This window comes from Leopardus geoffroyi, chromosome B3, assembly GCF_018350155.1.
Source record: "Leopardus geoffroyi isolate Oge1 chromosome B3, O.geoffroyi_Oge1_pat1.0, whole genome shotgun sequence".
NCBI lineage: Eukaryota > Metazoa > Chordata > Mammalia > Carnivora > Felidae > Leopardus > Leopardus geoffroyi.
In genome coordinates this window covers 118,574,436-118,591,416 of record NC_059337.1, presented here as the reverse complement: position 1 = coordinate 118,591,416, position 16,981 = coordinate 118,574,436, and the positions used below count along the sequence as shown (strand labels likewise).

The window sequence follows — 16,981 nt, the reverse complement described above, 5'->3', positions numbered from 1 at the left end:
GTTATACTCCAACAGCACACTACTGCTAAATTTAGTTTCTTATAAAAAAAATATGCTGTGACAGAAAACAACTATTCTAAACTCCAAGGACGGGGTACCTGGGTGGCTCAGTTGGTTGAGCGTCCAACTTCAGCTCAGGTCATGATCTCGCGTTCATGGGTTCGAGCCCTGCATCGGGCTCTGTGCTGACAGCTCAGAGCCTGGAGCCTGCTTCGGATTCCGTGTGTGTGTGTGTGTGTGTGTGTCTCTCTCTCTGCCCCTCCCCAGCTGGCGCTCTATGTCTCTCAAAAAAATAAAATAAAACATTAAAAAACAAAAACAAAAACAACCTCCAAAGGGAACTGCAAACTAGATCATATGATAGGCTGGAGAGAAAGCAGGAACAGGAAGAAAAGCTGGCCTTTCTTCAGCCACAGGGGGAGACTAAATGTCTCACAAACGCTTATAATCTGATCACTGTGGCTAAAGGTGGTCAGTGGTAAAAGAAGGGCTGTGCCCAGCAAAGCTCCACTTAAAGGTGTCATGTGCCCACAGGCTGATGGCTCCGTTTATGTGCACTGTCCAGCTGAACTGCGCAGGACCTCAACTCCACTGCCCACTTCAAAGGTACAAAGGTACACTGAAATGAAAGGTAAGGCAGAAGGGAAAGCACAAAACACCCAATGTGAGGTTCTTGAGGAATAACTTGGTTCTCCTCCTTAAGATCTGCCCACGGGACATTAACTCATTTTGTCCCATTGGCTGTTAGTGGTCCCATCTTTTCTCTTCTCGGCATCTGGTTCGCCTCCTGACCCTTGGTTCTCCCGTGGCTCACCGAGTAAAATCATGGCTTTCTCCAAATTCTTGCTTTGTACTGATACAACTGACTTTATAATCCACCAGCTTTTGGCTATTGGTTTAAATTCTGACCTAGTGTCAGAGACAATGAATGGGTTGTAGTAAAAAAAAGAAAAAACAGGACAGGAAGTGCTTCACCAGCCATTTTACTCTTCTTTAATTCTACTGTCTTTGGGCACACATTGTATTTGCTACTGAAGAAATTATGACAGTGAGGCTGACAGCACTGATTCATTAACACATTCTTTGCACCACACAAAGAGTAAAATCCTAGAATAACTGGATCATCTGCTACCACAACAGAGCTGTCTCATTTGCTGTAGAAGAGAAGGCTTATGGGGAGTCAGGGAGAGATGGGAACAATGGAAGCATCCAGGGCAAGTGAACCTACAAGTATGTCTAAAAATAAAGAATTTGGTGGAAAACCCAGAATTCACCTAAGGCTGACAGGAAACCGTTTAGATATAGCTCCATTCTTTCCAGAAATTACTGAATTTGGAACCTGAGGTTAAGACTTTTAGGATAAAGCAAGTAAGTTCAGACTGGCCATGGGAAGAAATGCAACCATAGATGAGTTTCAGTGCTTGAAAACAAAAATTTTCAAAATCAACCTACATATCTGACTTGACTCAAGGTGAAAAAAAAGTCTTATTTAAAAATGATAAGTCTGCAGCAGAAAGGTTTGAAAGTGAAAGTTAGAGCCCCTTTTCAAAAACCTTTTCGTGTTGCTGCTGGTGCCTGCTCTCCTTACAGTACCTCCTGAAAAGGTTCAGAGTTCAATACAGGTTTATTAGGTTGATCTTCAACATGTAGTTTAAGATGAAGAGTCCTGTTTGGTTTAAACCGTGTCATTTAACTTCTCGGTAATGGTAGTCCTGAGAGTCTGCAGTGTTGGTAAAATCCACCTGTGACCAAGGGTCAAATTGCTGGTGGGAGCACAGCAACTTCTTGGTCCGTCCCTCCTCCTCATCCTTGTCCCTCAAATCTGGTAGTTTTTGCACCGAGGGACTCAGTCCGTCACGATGACGTGTGTTCAAAACCATTTTCTGTAGACATCTTCCAGTGCCCAATGGTACAGGTGGTCAGGAAGACTTGGAAGGAAGCTGCAAAAGTCCAGCTGGGAATCTTGCCTTTGTTAGATGTGGACATGGTAAAATCATCTTTGTCCTCCCCAGGTTTAATTATAGTCAAAGGAGAAAAATCCATGGGATTCTAATTGCAAATATACTATATATAAAATTGATGGAATGCTAACTGGTCCATAAAGGGCTGTACAAGATAATCTGTGGCAAAGTAGAAAACAAGCCCAAAGGTGATAGAGATCGGAAGAGCTGGCAGAGCTTTCTTGAAAATGGCGAGGAGTAATAATGTAAGGCACAGACCCTGTGGACAAGAGGGGAGAGACACAAACTCAGGCAAAATTAGGAAAGTATTTCATGCAAAAACAACCCAATCACAAGTATTTAGTTCACTGAATATTATCCTTTGAGCTTAAATTTTAGGGCAATTTTTTTCGTTACGTTTGGAAACAACATTTATTTTCCTTTACAATACAGAGTTCATTATGCACACACTTAATTCTAGGTAAGGAATAGAATCTAAAAATAAAACTATTTTTTAAAAATTAAATAATACTGAAATTTCTACTTAAAATACTGAGTTGGCTACTGTGAGTTTAGTTTGGCTGACTAAAGTCCTGGAGGCGAGAAGCATCCTTTATGTTGTACGGGGGCAAAGAGATGCTCACAGAATAAACCAATACAAGTTCATGAAGCATATACAAGTTTCTCTATCTGAAAGTAGAGCGTTCCTATGAAGCCTTTTGTAAGCCGAAACAGCATAAAGGGAAGCATATCCCCACTTCCTGAAAGTTCCAATTACGCCACTTTTTTTAATGAAAGACCTTCATTAGTATGATAACAGCCTTTTTTGTAAAAACAAAAATCTTCCTTGGATTTCTTTTTGTTATCGAAAACAGAAAAGTGGTGTAATATGCACCTTCAGAAAGCAGGAGAACACCTGTGTTGCTTTCTTGTAAACACAGAGCAGCCATATAATATTGTCCGTTTTTTTACCCTAACTACTAAGACAATGTCTGAAAACTGAGCATTTCAAGTTTATCCAAAATAAGTCATTTTCCTCTTAAAAGATACAACACATCCAGAAAAGTAAATAAAAATAAAGAAAAATAAAACACATGAAAATTCTAACTGGTTTTATGATCATGATAAACCACAGAGGTCAGCATAAAATAAACTCGTAAGTAATGGCTCTCAACTCACCTCTCATCTAACTTCATGGACACATACCAGACATCACATCTTTAGGAAAAATACCAGTAAGAAATACCTTAAGAGTTAATTATAGTTTTTTTTTTTTTAATTTTTTTTTTTTCAACGTTTATTTATTTTTGGGACAGAGAGAGACAGAGCATGAACGGGGGAGGGGCAGAGAGAGAGGGAGACACAGAACTGGAAACAGGCTCCAGGCTCCGAGCCATCAGCCCAGAGCCCGACGCGGGGCTCGAACTCACGGACCGCGAGATCGTGACCTGGCTGAAGTCGGACGCTTAACCGACTGCGCCACCCAGGCGCCCCAAGAGTTACTTATAGTTTTGAAAGCGTCGGGGTTCATGTTGTGGTGCTACAAGCAAGACCTATGTGGCATCGTGCATTGTGTTAGCTTTTCTCGCCTCAGACTTGCTGCCCCCGGAATACTGCCTGCTGCAGGTTGTGGCATTAAAGGCAAAACCACCACCAGACTCAGGAACAAAGTGAGGATGAGTACCCCTTTAAGACTGATCTAACACAGCTATTTTCCTACATGTCTACGCTGCCAGGCTTGAAGCAGCTGTTCCCAATCAGAGGTGCTTATCAGAACTTTCCAGGGAATTAAAAAAACCCACACAATGAAAACATTAAATATCTCAGGGCAGGGATGCACAATTTTAATGGGTAATTTTAATGGGTGGCCAGGTGGCAAACTATTTAGGTGAGGTTCAGTTAAATTTGTTTTTAAAAAGCTCTCCAGGTGAATGGCACACTCAGCCCAGCTAGGGTGAAAACAGATTGCCTTAGGGCCACTTGGGTGGCTCAGTCCATTAAGTGTCCTACTCTTGGTTTCAACTCAGGTCATGATCTCGTGGTCTCATGGTTTTGAGCCCCGCATCGGGCTCTGTGCTGGCAGCGCGGAGCCTTTTTGGGATTCTCTCTCTCCCTCTCTCTCTGCCCCTCTCCCACTTGTGCTGTCTCTGTGTCTCTCAAAATAAATAAATAAACTTTAAAAAACAAAAAATAAAACAGACTACCTTAAAGGGACAGCATAATCAGAGTTCTGAGGTGAGGATTTCAGACATGTTTTTATTAGTGTATACTTACAATTAATATGGCTACAAAACAGGCTATGGTTGTGTTCCAGTCTCCACTCGCTGTTGCAGAAGCTTTACCAACCAGAACACTGTAGAAAATGAAGTCTCCTAATCCAAGTTTTACTCCCCCTAAAAAGGAAAGATTATGAATATAAACGTTTGTTACTTTTTGCCATCAATTCAAAAGTGTCACTGCCACATTCCATCCTGTATTGAATGAGAAAGCAGTAAAGGACATATAAATTTTGGCTTTAGCTAGGTTTTCTTTCTTTTTTGTTTTCCTCCAATATGAGTTTCAGATTCTGTATGACTGGCTCTGGGGTCTTTAACATTGGGATGCTGTTGTTACATATAACAAGGAACAATAAATAACAGCAGTCATCTACTGACTGCCTGGTTTACACCTGGCACTTGTTCTAACAAATCTTCACAAGAACCCCTATAATTTACTTCATAAAATTCACCCATTGTTCAATTATTGTAAAAGATGGAGAGTTGTCCAACCATCACCACAGTCCACATTTCCATCACCCTAGGCCTTAAGCAACACTGATGTCTTCTCTCTCTATAAATTTGGCTTTTCTAGACACTTCATAAAATGGACACGTAACACTTGTAGTCTTTGTGACTGGCTTCTTTCATGTAATGTATTTTCGAGGTTTATCCATGAAATTGCACTTGTCTGCACTTTCTTTTTACTGGTCAGTTTTCCACTGTGTGAATACACTAGTTGATGGACAATGGAACGTTTTCATTTTGGGGCTATTATGAATAATGGTGCTATCAACATCATGCTATGACCAGGCATACACATCTTTGTGTGGACATTGTTTTCATTTCCATTGGGTAGATTCCTACAAATGGGATTGCTGGGTTATATGGGAAGTTTATCTTTAGTTTTTTAAGAAACTGCCAAATCGTTTTCCATACTGGCTGCGCCAGTTTACATTGCCACCAGCAAGACCTCAGGGTTCCAGTTTCTTTACTTCCTTCACCAACGCTTGATATTGGTAGCCTTTTTGATTATAGCCGTTGTGAATAATGGTGTTGAGCAGAGTTTCATGTGTTTATTACCTCTTATATTTCTCTTTTGCTGAAATGTTTATCCAAAGCATGTCCCTATTTTTTAAATGGGTAATCTCCTATTATTGAGTTGTAAGCATTCTTTGTATATATATCCTTAACACAAGTCTTGAATAGACTTGAAATGTGGTTTGTATAGCTTTTCTCACAGTCTGTGTCTTCTTTTCTTTTTCTTTTTGTTTATTTATTTGAGAGGAGGAGAGAGAGAATGCCAAGCAGGCTCCACACTATCAGCACAGAGCCTGATGTAGGGCTGGATCCTAGGAACTGTGAGATCATAACTTGAGCCGAAATCAAGGGCTGGATGCTTAACTGACTGATGCCACCCAGGCACCCCTCTTTTCCTTTTCTTAATGGTATCTTAAAAAAAAATTTTTTTAATAGCAAAATATACAACTCAATGGCATTAAGTAAACTCACACTGTTGTACTACCATCCTCATCATCCATTCACAGCACTCTTTTCATCTTGCAAAACTGAAACTCTGTACGCATTAAACACAAACTCCTCCTTCTTTTCTCCCTCCATCCTCTGGCAACCATCATTCTATTTTCTGTCTCTAAGTTTGACTACTCTAGGTACTTCATATCATACAGTATTTGTCTTTTTGTGACTGGCTTACTTCACTTAGCATAATGTCCTCAAGTTCATCCATGTTATACAGCATGTTAGAATGTCCTTCCTTTTTAAGGCTGAATAATATTCCACTGTGTGTATACACATTTATACACTCATCCATCAGTGGACACTTGGATTGCTTCCACCTCATGGCTATTGTGGATAATGCTATGAAATTGGGTATACAAATATTTCTCCTCTTAATGGTATCTTTTGAATGCAAGTTTTTAATTTTGGTGAAGTCCAATCTAGGATTTTTTCTTCTATGTATCAGTGTTGTATTGAAGAACTCTGCCCAACCCAAGGTCATAAGTTTTTCTCTTTCGTTTTCTTCTAGAAATTTATTTTAACCGCTTACATTTCAGTTTATGATCCATTTTGAGTTTATTTTTGATTGTGGGCATGATGGACGGATAGGGTGAGGCAGGAGTTTCCACTCATTCTTTTGCATGTGGATATCTAATTGTCCCAGCACCACTGGTTGAAAAGATTACATACCCTTTTCCTGTTGAATTATTTTAGCATCTTTGTAAAAAAAATTATTGACCATAAATGTAAGTATTTACATCTAGACTAGCAATTCTGTTCCACTGATTTATATGCCTCTCCTTGTGCCTGAACTGATTACTATGGCTTTACTTAATTTTTTTTAATGTTTATTTATTTTTGAAGGAGAGAGAGTGATCATGAGCAGAGGAGAGGCAGAGAGAGGGGGACAGAGGATCCGAAGCAGGCTCTGTGCTGTCAGCAAGAGAGCCAGATGCGGACTTGAACTCATGAACCATGAGACCATGACCTGAGCTGAAGTTGAACACTTACCCGACTGAACCACCCAGGTACCAAATTACTATGGTGTTAGAGTAAGTTCTGAAATCACATAGTATAAATCCACCAATTTGTCCTTCTCTTTCAAAATTGTTTTGGGTATTCAAAATTCTTTACATTCCCATTTTTTTGAAATGTAGCTTGTAGACATTGACAAGCTGATCCTAAAACTTACAAGAAATGCAAAGGCTATAGGTTTTCTGTTATCCAACATTTTTTCCCTTCAAATTCTTTTCAAAAAAATATACACTTAAGTAAAGGCTAGGGATGCCTGAGTGCCTCAGTCGGTTAAGCACCTGACTTTGGCTCAGGTGATGATCTCATGGTTCAATGGTTCAAGCCCCACGTCGGGCTCTGTGCTGACAGCTCAGAGCCTGGAGCCTGTTTCCGATTCTGTGTCTCCCTCATCTCTGCCCCTCTCCCATTCATGCTCTGTCTCTCAAAAGTAAATAAAACGTTAAAAAAAAAAAGTAAAGGCTAAAACATGAATTCAAAAGATATGTTTTAACTTGGGATTCATTATTCATCCATAAAGCTTTAAAAGTGGCTTTCATTTTTCTGTTAAGTAACTATTCCCAACTGAAGTTTGACCCTGGTTTTAACGTTCACGTTGCCTGGGTTAGAGAAACCACTTCCAGGGGAGAGAGGCAGAGGGCCCTGAGAAGTACAGTGTGCTCCACATGTGGGTGAGAAATAAGCAGAGGGCTGGTTAATAAGATATTACAGAGAAACCAGTGTTCTTGAGTTGTGGGAGCCAGAGTGAAGTCTTCCTTAGTGGAAAAGATAAACATATGACCCATGAAATCCAATGCTATGAATTACTGGGTCAGCTACCCTTTAACTTGCTAACCTTCCCAGACTGATGAATATACACACCAGTTTCACATGTACAGAAGAGGCCAGTGCTACTATTTAAGTACTTGTATGATCCAGAGCAAGTTGATTAACTTCTTTTAATCCTCAAATTCCTCAGCTCTAAGATGGGGATTATGAGCTATTACATAGGGCTGTTATCAAGAATTAAAAATTAGGGGCACCCGGGTGACTCAGTCAGTTAAGTGTCTGACTTCAGCTCAGGTCACAATCTGACAGTTTGTGGTTTTGAGTCCCGTGTCAGGCTCTGTGCTGACAGCTCAGAACCTGGGGCCTGCTTTGGATTCTGTGTCTACCTCGCTCTCTGTTTCTCCCCTGCTGTGCTCTGTCTCCCTCTCTCAAACATAAATAAACAAAAAGAAAAAAAAGGCCGGGGTGGGGATGCCTAGGTGGCTCAGTCGGTTAAGCATCTGACTTAGGCTCAGGTCATGATCTCATGGCTCGTGAGTTCAAGCCCCGTACTGGGCTCTGTGCTGACAGTTCAGAGCCTGGAGCCTGCTTTGGATTCTGTGTCCATGTCCCCATTTCCCTCCCTGTCTGTCTCTGTCTCTCTGCCCCTCTCCTGCTCATGTTCTCTCTCAAAAATAAATAAACATTTAAAAAAATGAGTTAAAAAATAATACAGGAAACGTTCTTGGCACATATAAAGGCTAAAATATATAATAGCCTTAGAAAGACTTAGATTTCAATTTCAAATGTTAAGTGCTATAAGAAACTAAAACTAAGTTCTTCAGAAAAAAAAATGTTACAGAAATGAGATTTTTAAAATAATGCAGGGAAAAAATTTTGCAGTTATCTGAAAACAAATATGTATTTAGAATATTCAAAGAATCATTACAACTCAATAATTAAAGAGGCAAATAAAAATGGTCAAAGAGGGGCGCCTGGGTGGCGCAGTCGGTTAAACGTCCGACTTCAGCCAGGTCACGATCTCGCGGTCCGGGAGTTCGAGCCCCGCGTCAGGCTCTGGGCTGATGGCTCAGAGCCTGGAGCCTGTTTCCGATTCTGTGTCTCCCTCTCTCTCTGCCCCTCCCCCGTTCATGCTCTGTCTCTCTCTGTCCCAAAAATAAATAAATGTTGAAAAAAAAAAAATTAAAAAAAAAAAATGGTCAAAGAATCTGAATATAGTTCTCCAAAGAAAAGATAAAAACGGCCAATAAGCACACAAAAAACTACTCAATATCATTAGCCATTAGGGAAATGCAACTGAAAACCATAATGAGACACCACTTTATACCTACTCTAGATTATAATCAAAAAGATAATAAGTGTTGGTGAGGATGTGGAAAAATTGGGGCATTCACACACTGCTGGTGGGAATGTAAAATAGTATGGCTGCTTTGGAAAACAGTCTGGCAGTTTCTCAAAAGGTAAAATACAGAGTTACCATAGGACCCAGCAATTCTACTCCTGGGTATATACCCAAGAGAGATAAAAACATGTCCACACAAGAACTGGTACATGAATGTTCATAGCAACATTATGCATAACAGCCCCAAATGGAAACAACTCAGATGTCTATTACCTGATGAATGGATAATAAATGTGGTATATACATAAAATGTAATATTATTTGGCTACAAAAATAAATGAAGTACTGACACATACTACAACACAGATGAACTTTGAAAACACTGGCCTAAGTGAAAGAAACTAGTACAAAGGATAATATAGTGTAGGATTCCATTTATATGAAATGTCCAGGATGGGCAAATCTAAGATAGTATATTTGTTGGTGTAGGGGGGGACATGGGAGCTAATGAATATAGACTTGCTTTCTGAGATGATGAAAATGTTCTAAAATTCACTTGTAGTGATGGTTGCACAGCTCTGTGAATACAGTAAAAATCACTGCATTGTGTACTTTAAGTGGGGGGGGATGGGAGGGACTGGAGAGCTGGACAGCTAAGGATTGTGGGATTTCTTTTGGAAGTAATGAGACTTTTAAAATTAACCGTGGGGTGTCTGGCTGGCTCAGTTGGTAGAGCATGCAACTCCTGATCTTGGGCTTGTGAGTTCGAGCCCCATGTCAGGTACAGAGATTACTCAAAAATAAAGTCTTAAAAAAAAAAAACAACCTGCCTATAATGTATTATTTTACCTTTTTACTACTAAAATCTCTTCTACTTGAATAGTAAAATTCCTCTCCCTCACTTCCCCTGAGGTTACAGAAAAGAATCTGTAGAGTCAAATTTCCACTCCTGAAAACAACAGGCTAATTTTACTACGTTGATAAATTTTAAGTCTACTGATTAGTAGTACACTTAGGATGAGCCTGCTACTGGCATGATGTTTGAGGGAAGTATATTCTGAAATTCACTAAAAAGAAGACCAACAGCCTTCACATGGGATAAATATATTTTAGGGGTGCCTGGAGCCTGCTTCAGATTCTGTGTCTCCTTCTCTCTCTCTGCCCCTCCCCCACCCATGCTGTCTCTCTCCGTTTCTCAAAAATAAATAAATGTTTAAAAAAAAAATTTTTTTTTAATATTTTACATTTCTAATTACAAAACTCTTCAGTTTTCGATTAAATGCTGATTTTAAAAGGTTGTTCAGAGATGGTTATGTTACTGGATGCTAAGATGATGAAAGAATGTCAATTATTAGTTTATAGTGGTCCCAGATAAAGAAAATATCATTCTGAAGTTAGGAGGGGCAATACTTGGGTTTTCCTTTAAAAAAAAAAAAAAAAAAAAAAGTAGAGACAAAGAGAACATGAGAGATGATCAGGAGAGAGCACTCAAGTTGCAAGGTCAGTCATGAAAGACTGCTATATACTCAACAGCTGTATTACTTCTTTCTTTTGGCTGTAGGCACCTTTGAGAAAAGAGAAAAGAAGATGCAACCTCATTGTGGTGGTAACTTTGCAGGCAGAGAATATATCAGCAAAGGCAAGCTTAAGCCTGGCTGTAAGACGAGGCAACTGTGTCTAGTTTCCCTGGAGTGTGAAAGTCACAGACTGTAGCGGACTCTAACATCTGGAAAACTCAGCCAAGCACCAAAGTGAAGTATGTGCCAAGTTCTGACCCAGTTAAAAGACTAAACCTGAGCTGGCTGTATGTAAGAAGTGTTCTGCTGAAGCTCAAGGATAATGTCAAGATCATAACAATTAGTGATTAGTGAGTAAAGAAGCTAAGAAATTTAGGTGTTTGTTTCTTTAAAAGTACTTAATATTTTCACTGTAATGTTGTAATCAATCAAGAGTTTCACTTTTCTGGGGGAAAAAACCCACAGAGAATAATTTAGTTGGAAAATGTGCTAATCTCTTAATAAATCACATCTCTAAGACTAACTGAAGAGACGACTGAGCCCTAACCAAGGCGGGGTGGCGGGGGGAGGGGCTCTACTGGCTGATAATGTTCCCAAGAAACCCCAACTGCTAACCAAGGTCTAAGTGACAACATATCTTAGACATTGAACAAATGCTTGCATTTCTCCCAATAACCAAAATCCTTTTGTCTTTAAAATTAATAAAATACAGTGCTTGCCAGCAAAGGGAATAATGATGTAAAAGGTTGAAACATTCAAACTCACAGGTCTCTACACAGCAAAGAGGAAATTTACTAATGAAATTTTTGTACATAAATATTGTAGTCATGAGTCTTACTGGAATAATAATTTCCAAAAAATTTTTTATCTTTTAAAACAAATGCCAAAGTTCAGGCTGTAAAAGGCCATTTCCAAAAATGAGAAAAGCAACAACTATTAATATTTCCCACTAAATGCTATACTCTGTTATTCAGAATTAGACTGTACCACTCTTGATCCATTTTATTTTTGAGGAGTTTGGTAATGTAGCACCTAAAGGAACTCATGACTTTTCAACATAGAGTAACACACATACTTTCTTCTGGGTCCTCACTGGCTAGGATGCTGCTGGAAAGTTCCTGCACAGCAGCTCGTGACTCAGTCGTGGAGTGATGAGGCCCTAGGCGGTTGTCCCTCTGGGCTTCCCACTCTTCACTGAAGCCACCATCATCGCTCTCTGTCACAGGGTCTTGGGACTCACCTTCTGTGCCTTCAAGAGAAAGTGGAAATTACAGCTCTGTAATACTTAGGAAAAAATGGTAATACCTTTAAGAAAACTACACGGAAACAGTAGCTACCCGACTGTCACTGCAACTAGGTTAGCTGGCTCCTAAACCACAAATCACAAGCGGTAAAAGTACCTGGAGGTTGCCTACCCGATAGTCATTTCTCTCCTTGTTTCCTGAAGGCAGAGTCCGGATTTGTTTGGGTTTCCACCTATCCTGCACATGACTCTTCCCAATGACAGTTCTAAAGCTGAGGCTGGTACTAGCCAATGTGTGTTGAGGCCAAGTCCGCTCTGAATTTGGGGGGAAGTTTTTCTCACTCTTTTGAGACTCAAGGAAGAAACAAACAGCCCCTTTCCAACCCTGGATGAGGTCTTATCTGGATAAAATGCCTGGAACTGCAGTTGCCATCTTCTGACCATGAGAAGCAGTAGACTGAGGACCAAGATTGTATCTAAAGATGACGGAACCAGAAGAAAGAAAGAACCTGGGCCCTTGATGATATCAACGAACCATAAAATTCCCCAACCCCACAAATGCCTACACCTTAGGACTCAACTGTAAGTTAACACAAGAGAGAACATAACTCTTCTTTGTTTAAAGCAACAAAGATCTGATCTCGGCGGCCCAAAGCTTCCTAAACGATGGCGCTCACCAGTGGCTTCAGTGACCAGGATAAAAAGCCTACCATTATGGGAGGTGGGGTGAGGTAGGAAAGTGGGGGTGAATTTTTTTTATGGGCCAGTCATTTTGTTACGATGATCAATCTTACTGAAAACTGTGAGCATAACATGAAAGTCCTGAGAAACTTCCATACATTAAAAATAATTAAAATACATGTGAAGTTGATAATACCTTTTCTCTCCTTTATTATTATTTCTAATAAAGGTAAAACATGCTCATAGCAGAGGGAGGTTTACCATGAACAAGTAAAGCTTGCATCCTTCAGACCTCTCACTTGCATGGAATTCTTCTGGGAGGGGTCAGAGCAATTCTGTATTTGTAATTTGTATTCTTTTTCTTAACCATGTCTTCACAAAACCTGAATCTTCTATGGTTTGGAGTTTACATAATCATATAAACATAAGCTAAGCATAAGCTTTATAAATAAAAACTGCACTGCCTGCTCTGCCCCATCCCTCCTCACTCCTACTTCCAAACCTTCAGACATCCCTCTTGGGAGCCCTGTGTCTTTTTGTTCCAATGTAACTTCTAGTTCTTCTAACACAGTGGTTTTTAGCGAGGGGGTAGCACCTCCCTTCCAGGGGGTGTTTGAAGAACCAGGATGGAGGCCTTTTTGGTTACTGCAACACCTCAAAGCCACTACTAGCATTTAGTGAGTGGGGGACCAGGAATGCTAAATATCCTGCAGTGAGGGGAAGTCCCACACAATGAAGAATTGCCCACCCAAAATACCACAGCACTCCCGCTGAGGAGCTCTGAAGTTCAGCCAGGTCCTTCTAACTACAAGGCCTCTCCCCATGTCTCCTCTTCTAGAAAGTTCTTCAAATCTTCAGCTGGTTCATCACCTACTGTCACTTCCTCAGGGAAGCCTTCTTGATTTTCCAGAGTAAAGGAAATTCCTCTTCTATAAACTTTCATACCAACTTATACATCTCCTTTGTAGGCTGATCACAAGTGTATGAATGATTTGTGGAATTAGTTGTTGAACACCTGTATCTCTCCAAATAGGTTAGAAGCTCCACAGGGACAAGGTATCTTGTTCAGGGCTGTACCCCAGTGCCCAGAAAAATACCAGGCACACAGGAGCTCAATCACTATTTGTTAGAAGAATAAAATCTTGATGTAACAAAACCACATTCATACTCACATATATAACTCATAGATAACAATCTTTTAATTTTCTTTAGTTTCACACAGGTTAACATAATAACTGGCCTTGTAACAACTGTTTCCAACGTATTTCCTACTTGTCTACCAGGACTGCTGTGGGGTTCTCAGGGGACAGTGCCCTCCTTGCAGCACCAACTCGGCAGATCTCCTGGCTCCATAAAACCCCAACTTCCCTTTTCCTGACAAACAGTAACTCGATTAAGGCCCTTTTTTCTTCTCTCACCAATCTTTACTCTGCCTGTTTTTCAGCTTCCTCATGAGGTTAGCTCTTTTTGTTTTAAAAATAACTTTCCTTTCTTCTTGACTATTTATGGTGTGCTATTATTCCAGTTCTCTCCACCAACTCCTACCTTATGTTCTCCTTAACATCTTCGGCAGTACCCACAGAGGCCTTTTGATCTCCCACCCCAGATCATTACTTTTATTCTCCTCCAGAAAGTCCTGTCCACCTGGAATATTTTATCTTCTTGGTATAAACATGATTGCATCTCAAGTCAAATTATACTTAAATTACCCTGGCCATATCAGATAAGAGGCTCTCATTTTTACAGGTTTGGAAACCAAGATTATTTTTCCTTTTTTAAATCATAGCCTCAATTTGAACCTTCCCATACTGGTATTAAGGGCACTGAATGGCAGAAGTTCTTCACCTAGGGTGCCTTGGGTGTGCAGTTGGGTTTAGAGTGTCTGAACTCCTTAAATATTTATCTGTATTTACTGGACATTACCACAGCTTTCAGGAGGTGCTCAAGAGTCCATGACCAAAGACAGAGGTTAAGATCATTGCTTCTTAGCTCACTGTCAGCCAATAAAACAGGACAATGACCCAGAAAAAACAGGAAATTACCAAATAAAAGTCACCTACTTTGTGCATTACAATTGGAGTTTTTGGATACCTTCCTTTGGGCTTCTGGGTCTCCTTCTGCCATATTCACCAACCACACCATTGTTGCTGTTGGGAAAGATAAAAGTCCAGATAAGAACTTTAAACACAGAAAGTATGTGACTAGAGAACAGGCCATTATCTTCCTACACAAATCACCAATCTTCTTAATGTTGCCTTAAGTATCTTTAACAATCAGAAATAAATGCAGATTAAAAACCATAAAAGGTTTTCTTTGATTTGGGCAGATTAAAGAAAAAATCCTAAAACTGAGCATTTACTCTAGCTTCCCAACTGCAGCTGCTATTGTAAAACAGTTCCTCATTATTTCCAGTCCCTGCAAAGTAACCAGAGAGAAAACTGTTCAGGCCAGTCAGACTCAAGCTGGACTAGCTGAATTTCCTAAAACAGTGTGAAATCACTGATGAAAATTACTTATTGGAACTAAATCAGAGAACAAACCAGGGCTCACAAAAGCATCAGATGATCATGATGATTCTAAGGATGACTGAATAAGTTTCTTTCACATTATGCCTCACTTCTGGATTTTCAATAATGCTAAACTACATGATATACAAGTATTAAAAAAAGGTTAAAAGCAACAAACATAAAGGGGATAGTCAACTGGCTTACTCTATGTCCCTTCCATAAAAATAACATATATATCTATATAGATCTAGGTATATACACACATCTCTGTCACATTTTAGTTAAAGGACAACATGAATACTTTAAAATGGTGCTTCTCCTATATTGCAGGTGGGTTAAAAAAATGGTATAGCACCTATATAGCTCCTGTTGAAAGAGAATTTGGTAACCTCTAATAAAACTGTATGTGCCAAAAAAAAAATGAAATCTTGCCAGTTGCAACATGGACGAACCTAGATGTTTATGCTATTACACTAAAATAAATGAATAAACAAAACAAAACAGAAGCAAATCCATAAATACAGAGAACAAACTGGTGGTTGCCAGAGGGGAGGGTGAACGGGGGATGGGCAAAACAGGTGAAGGGTATTAAGAGGTACAAACTTTGAGTCATAAGTCATATGGATGTAAAGTACAGCATAGGGAATAAGTCAGTAATATAAGAACTTTGTAAGGTGACAGATGGTAACTATACTTACCACTGTGAGCATTTCATAATGTGCATAAATGCTGAATCACATCTGAAACTACTATAATATTGTATGTCAACTATACTTCAATTAAAAAAAAAAACTACCTGTGCATTAACCCTTTTATTCAGGAATACCACTTTTGGGAAATATCCCCAAAATACACTAACAATAATACAAAAATACTTATAAACATGTGCATATAGGGCTATAGCAGAAACCAAATGCTAGCAGCAACCTGAGTCTAATCTATGGTCACAGTAAACAATTTTAAATAAGACACTTGGCATCTATGAATTTCTGGCTTGTTATCACTGATTTTTTAATTATATCCATGTTCCTAATACCCTTAGGCTTTCTGAATAACTTATGAAACAAATACACAACCAAAGAAGCTGAAAATTCTTTTTTTTTTTTTACCTTTTTTTAATGTTTATTTATTTATTTATTTTATTTATTTATTTTAAGATTTATTTTTGAGAGAAACAGAGACAGAATGCGAGTGAGTTAGGGGCAGAGAGAGAGGGAGACACAGAATCTGAAGCAGGCTCCAGGCTCGGAGCTGTCAGCACAGAGCCCGACGGCGGGCTCGAACTCATGAGCTGAGCCAAACTCATGACCTGAGCCAAAGTTGGACACTCAACCGACTGAGCCACCTCACCTGTTTAATAAACAAACAGGTGTCCCTGTTTATTTATTTTTGAGAGACAGACACAGAGCATGAGCAGGGGAGGGGCAGAGAGAGAGAGAGGGAGACACAGAATCCAAAGCAGGCCCAAGGCCCCAAGGTGTCAGCACAGAGCCCGATGCAGGGCTCAAACCCACAAGCCGGGAGATCATGACCTGAGCCGAAGTCGGATGCTCAACCAACTGAGCCACCCAGGTGCCCCTAGAAGCTGAAAATTCTATAACAGCTACACTTTCTTGTTCACTGAGGCTTCAGGATTTTAAGGTCAAACAAGTTTCATTATATGATAACCCAACTAAGTGGTCAAAGTCAACATAATCCAGGTATGCAATACACTCTTTTTTTTTTTTAATTTTTTTTTTTTCAACCCAACTAAGTGGTCAAAGTCAACATAATCCAGGTATGCAATACACTCTTTTTTTTTTTTAATTTTTTTTTTTTCAACGTTTATTTATTTTTGGGACAGAGAGAGACAGAGCATGAACGGGGGAGGGGCAGAGAGAGAGAGGGAGACACAGAATCGGAAACAGGCTCCAGGCTCCGAGCCACCAGCCCAGAGCCCGATGCGGGGCTCAAACTCACGGACCGCGAGATCGTGACCTGGCTGAAGTCGGACGCTTAACCGACTGCGCCACCCAGGCGCCCCTGCAATACACTCTTAAATTCAAACCCAAAGAAGAGAAACTCTGTATAAGGCTTATGAATTTCTGTAGCCTTCTTGGCAATGAAGGTAGCAAGTATTTATTTGATTTTCTCTATGCAAGTATGAAAAAATATAACAACAAACTCTTTTGTTTTAAC

General features: G+C 39.8%; 1 protein-coding gene across 4 annotated transcripts in view; it reads right to left on the bottom strand.

Annotated features, from left to right (window-relative positions):
- Window positions 1–967: 967 nt before the first annotated feature.
- PSEN1 (presenilin 1) overlaps window positions 968–16,981 on the bottom strand; it is a 73,861-nt gene continuing 57,847 nt past the window's right edge. For all 4 annotated transcript variants that reach the window (XM_045451487.1, XM_045451485.1, XM_045451486.1 and 1 more), the window contains 4 exons: window positions 14,357–14,443; window positions 11,448–11,621; window positions 4,215–4,333; window positions 968–2,220 (listed from right to left, as the gene is read on the bottom strand). In XM_045451487.1, coding sequence (XP_045307443.1) covers window positions 2,065–2,220; window positions 4,215–4,333; window positions 11,448–11,621; window positions 14,357–14,443 — 536 coding nt within the window. In that variant the 3' untranslated portion in view covers window positions 968–2,064. The remainder of the gene's footprint in view (window positions 2,221–4,214; window positions 4,334–11,447; window positions 11,622–14,356; window positions 14,444–16,981) is intronic.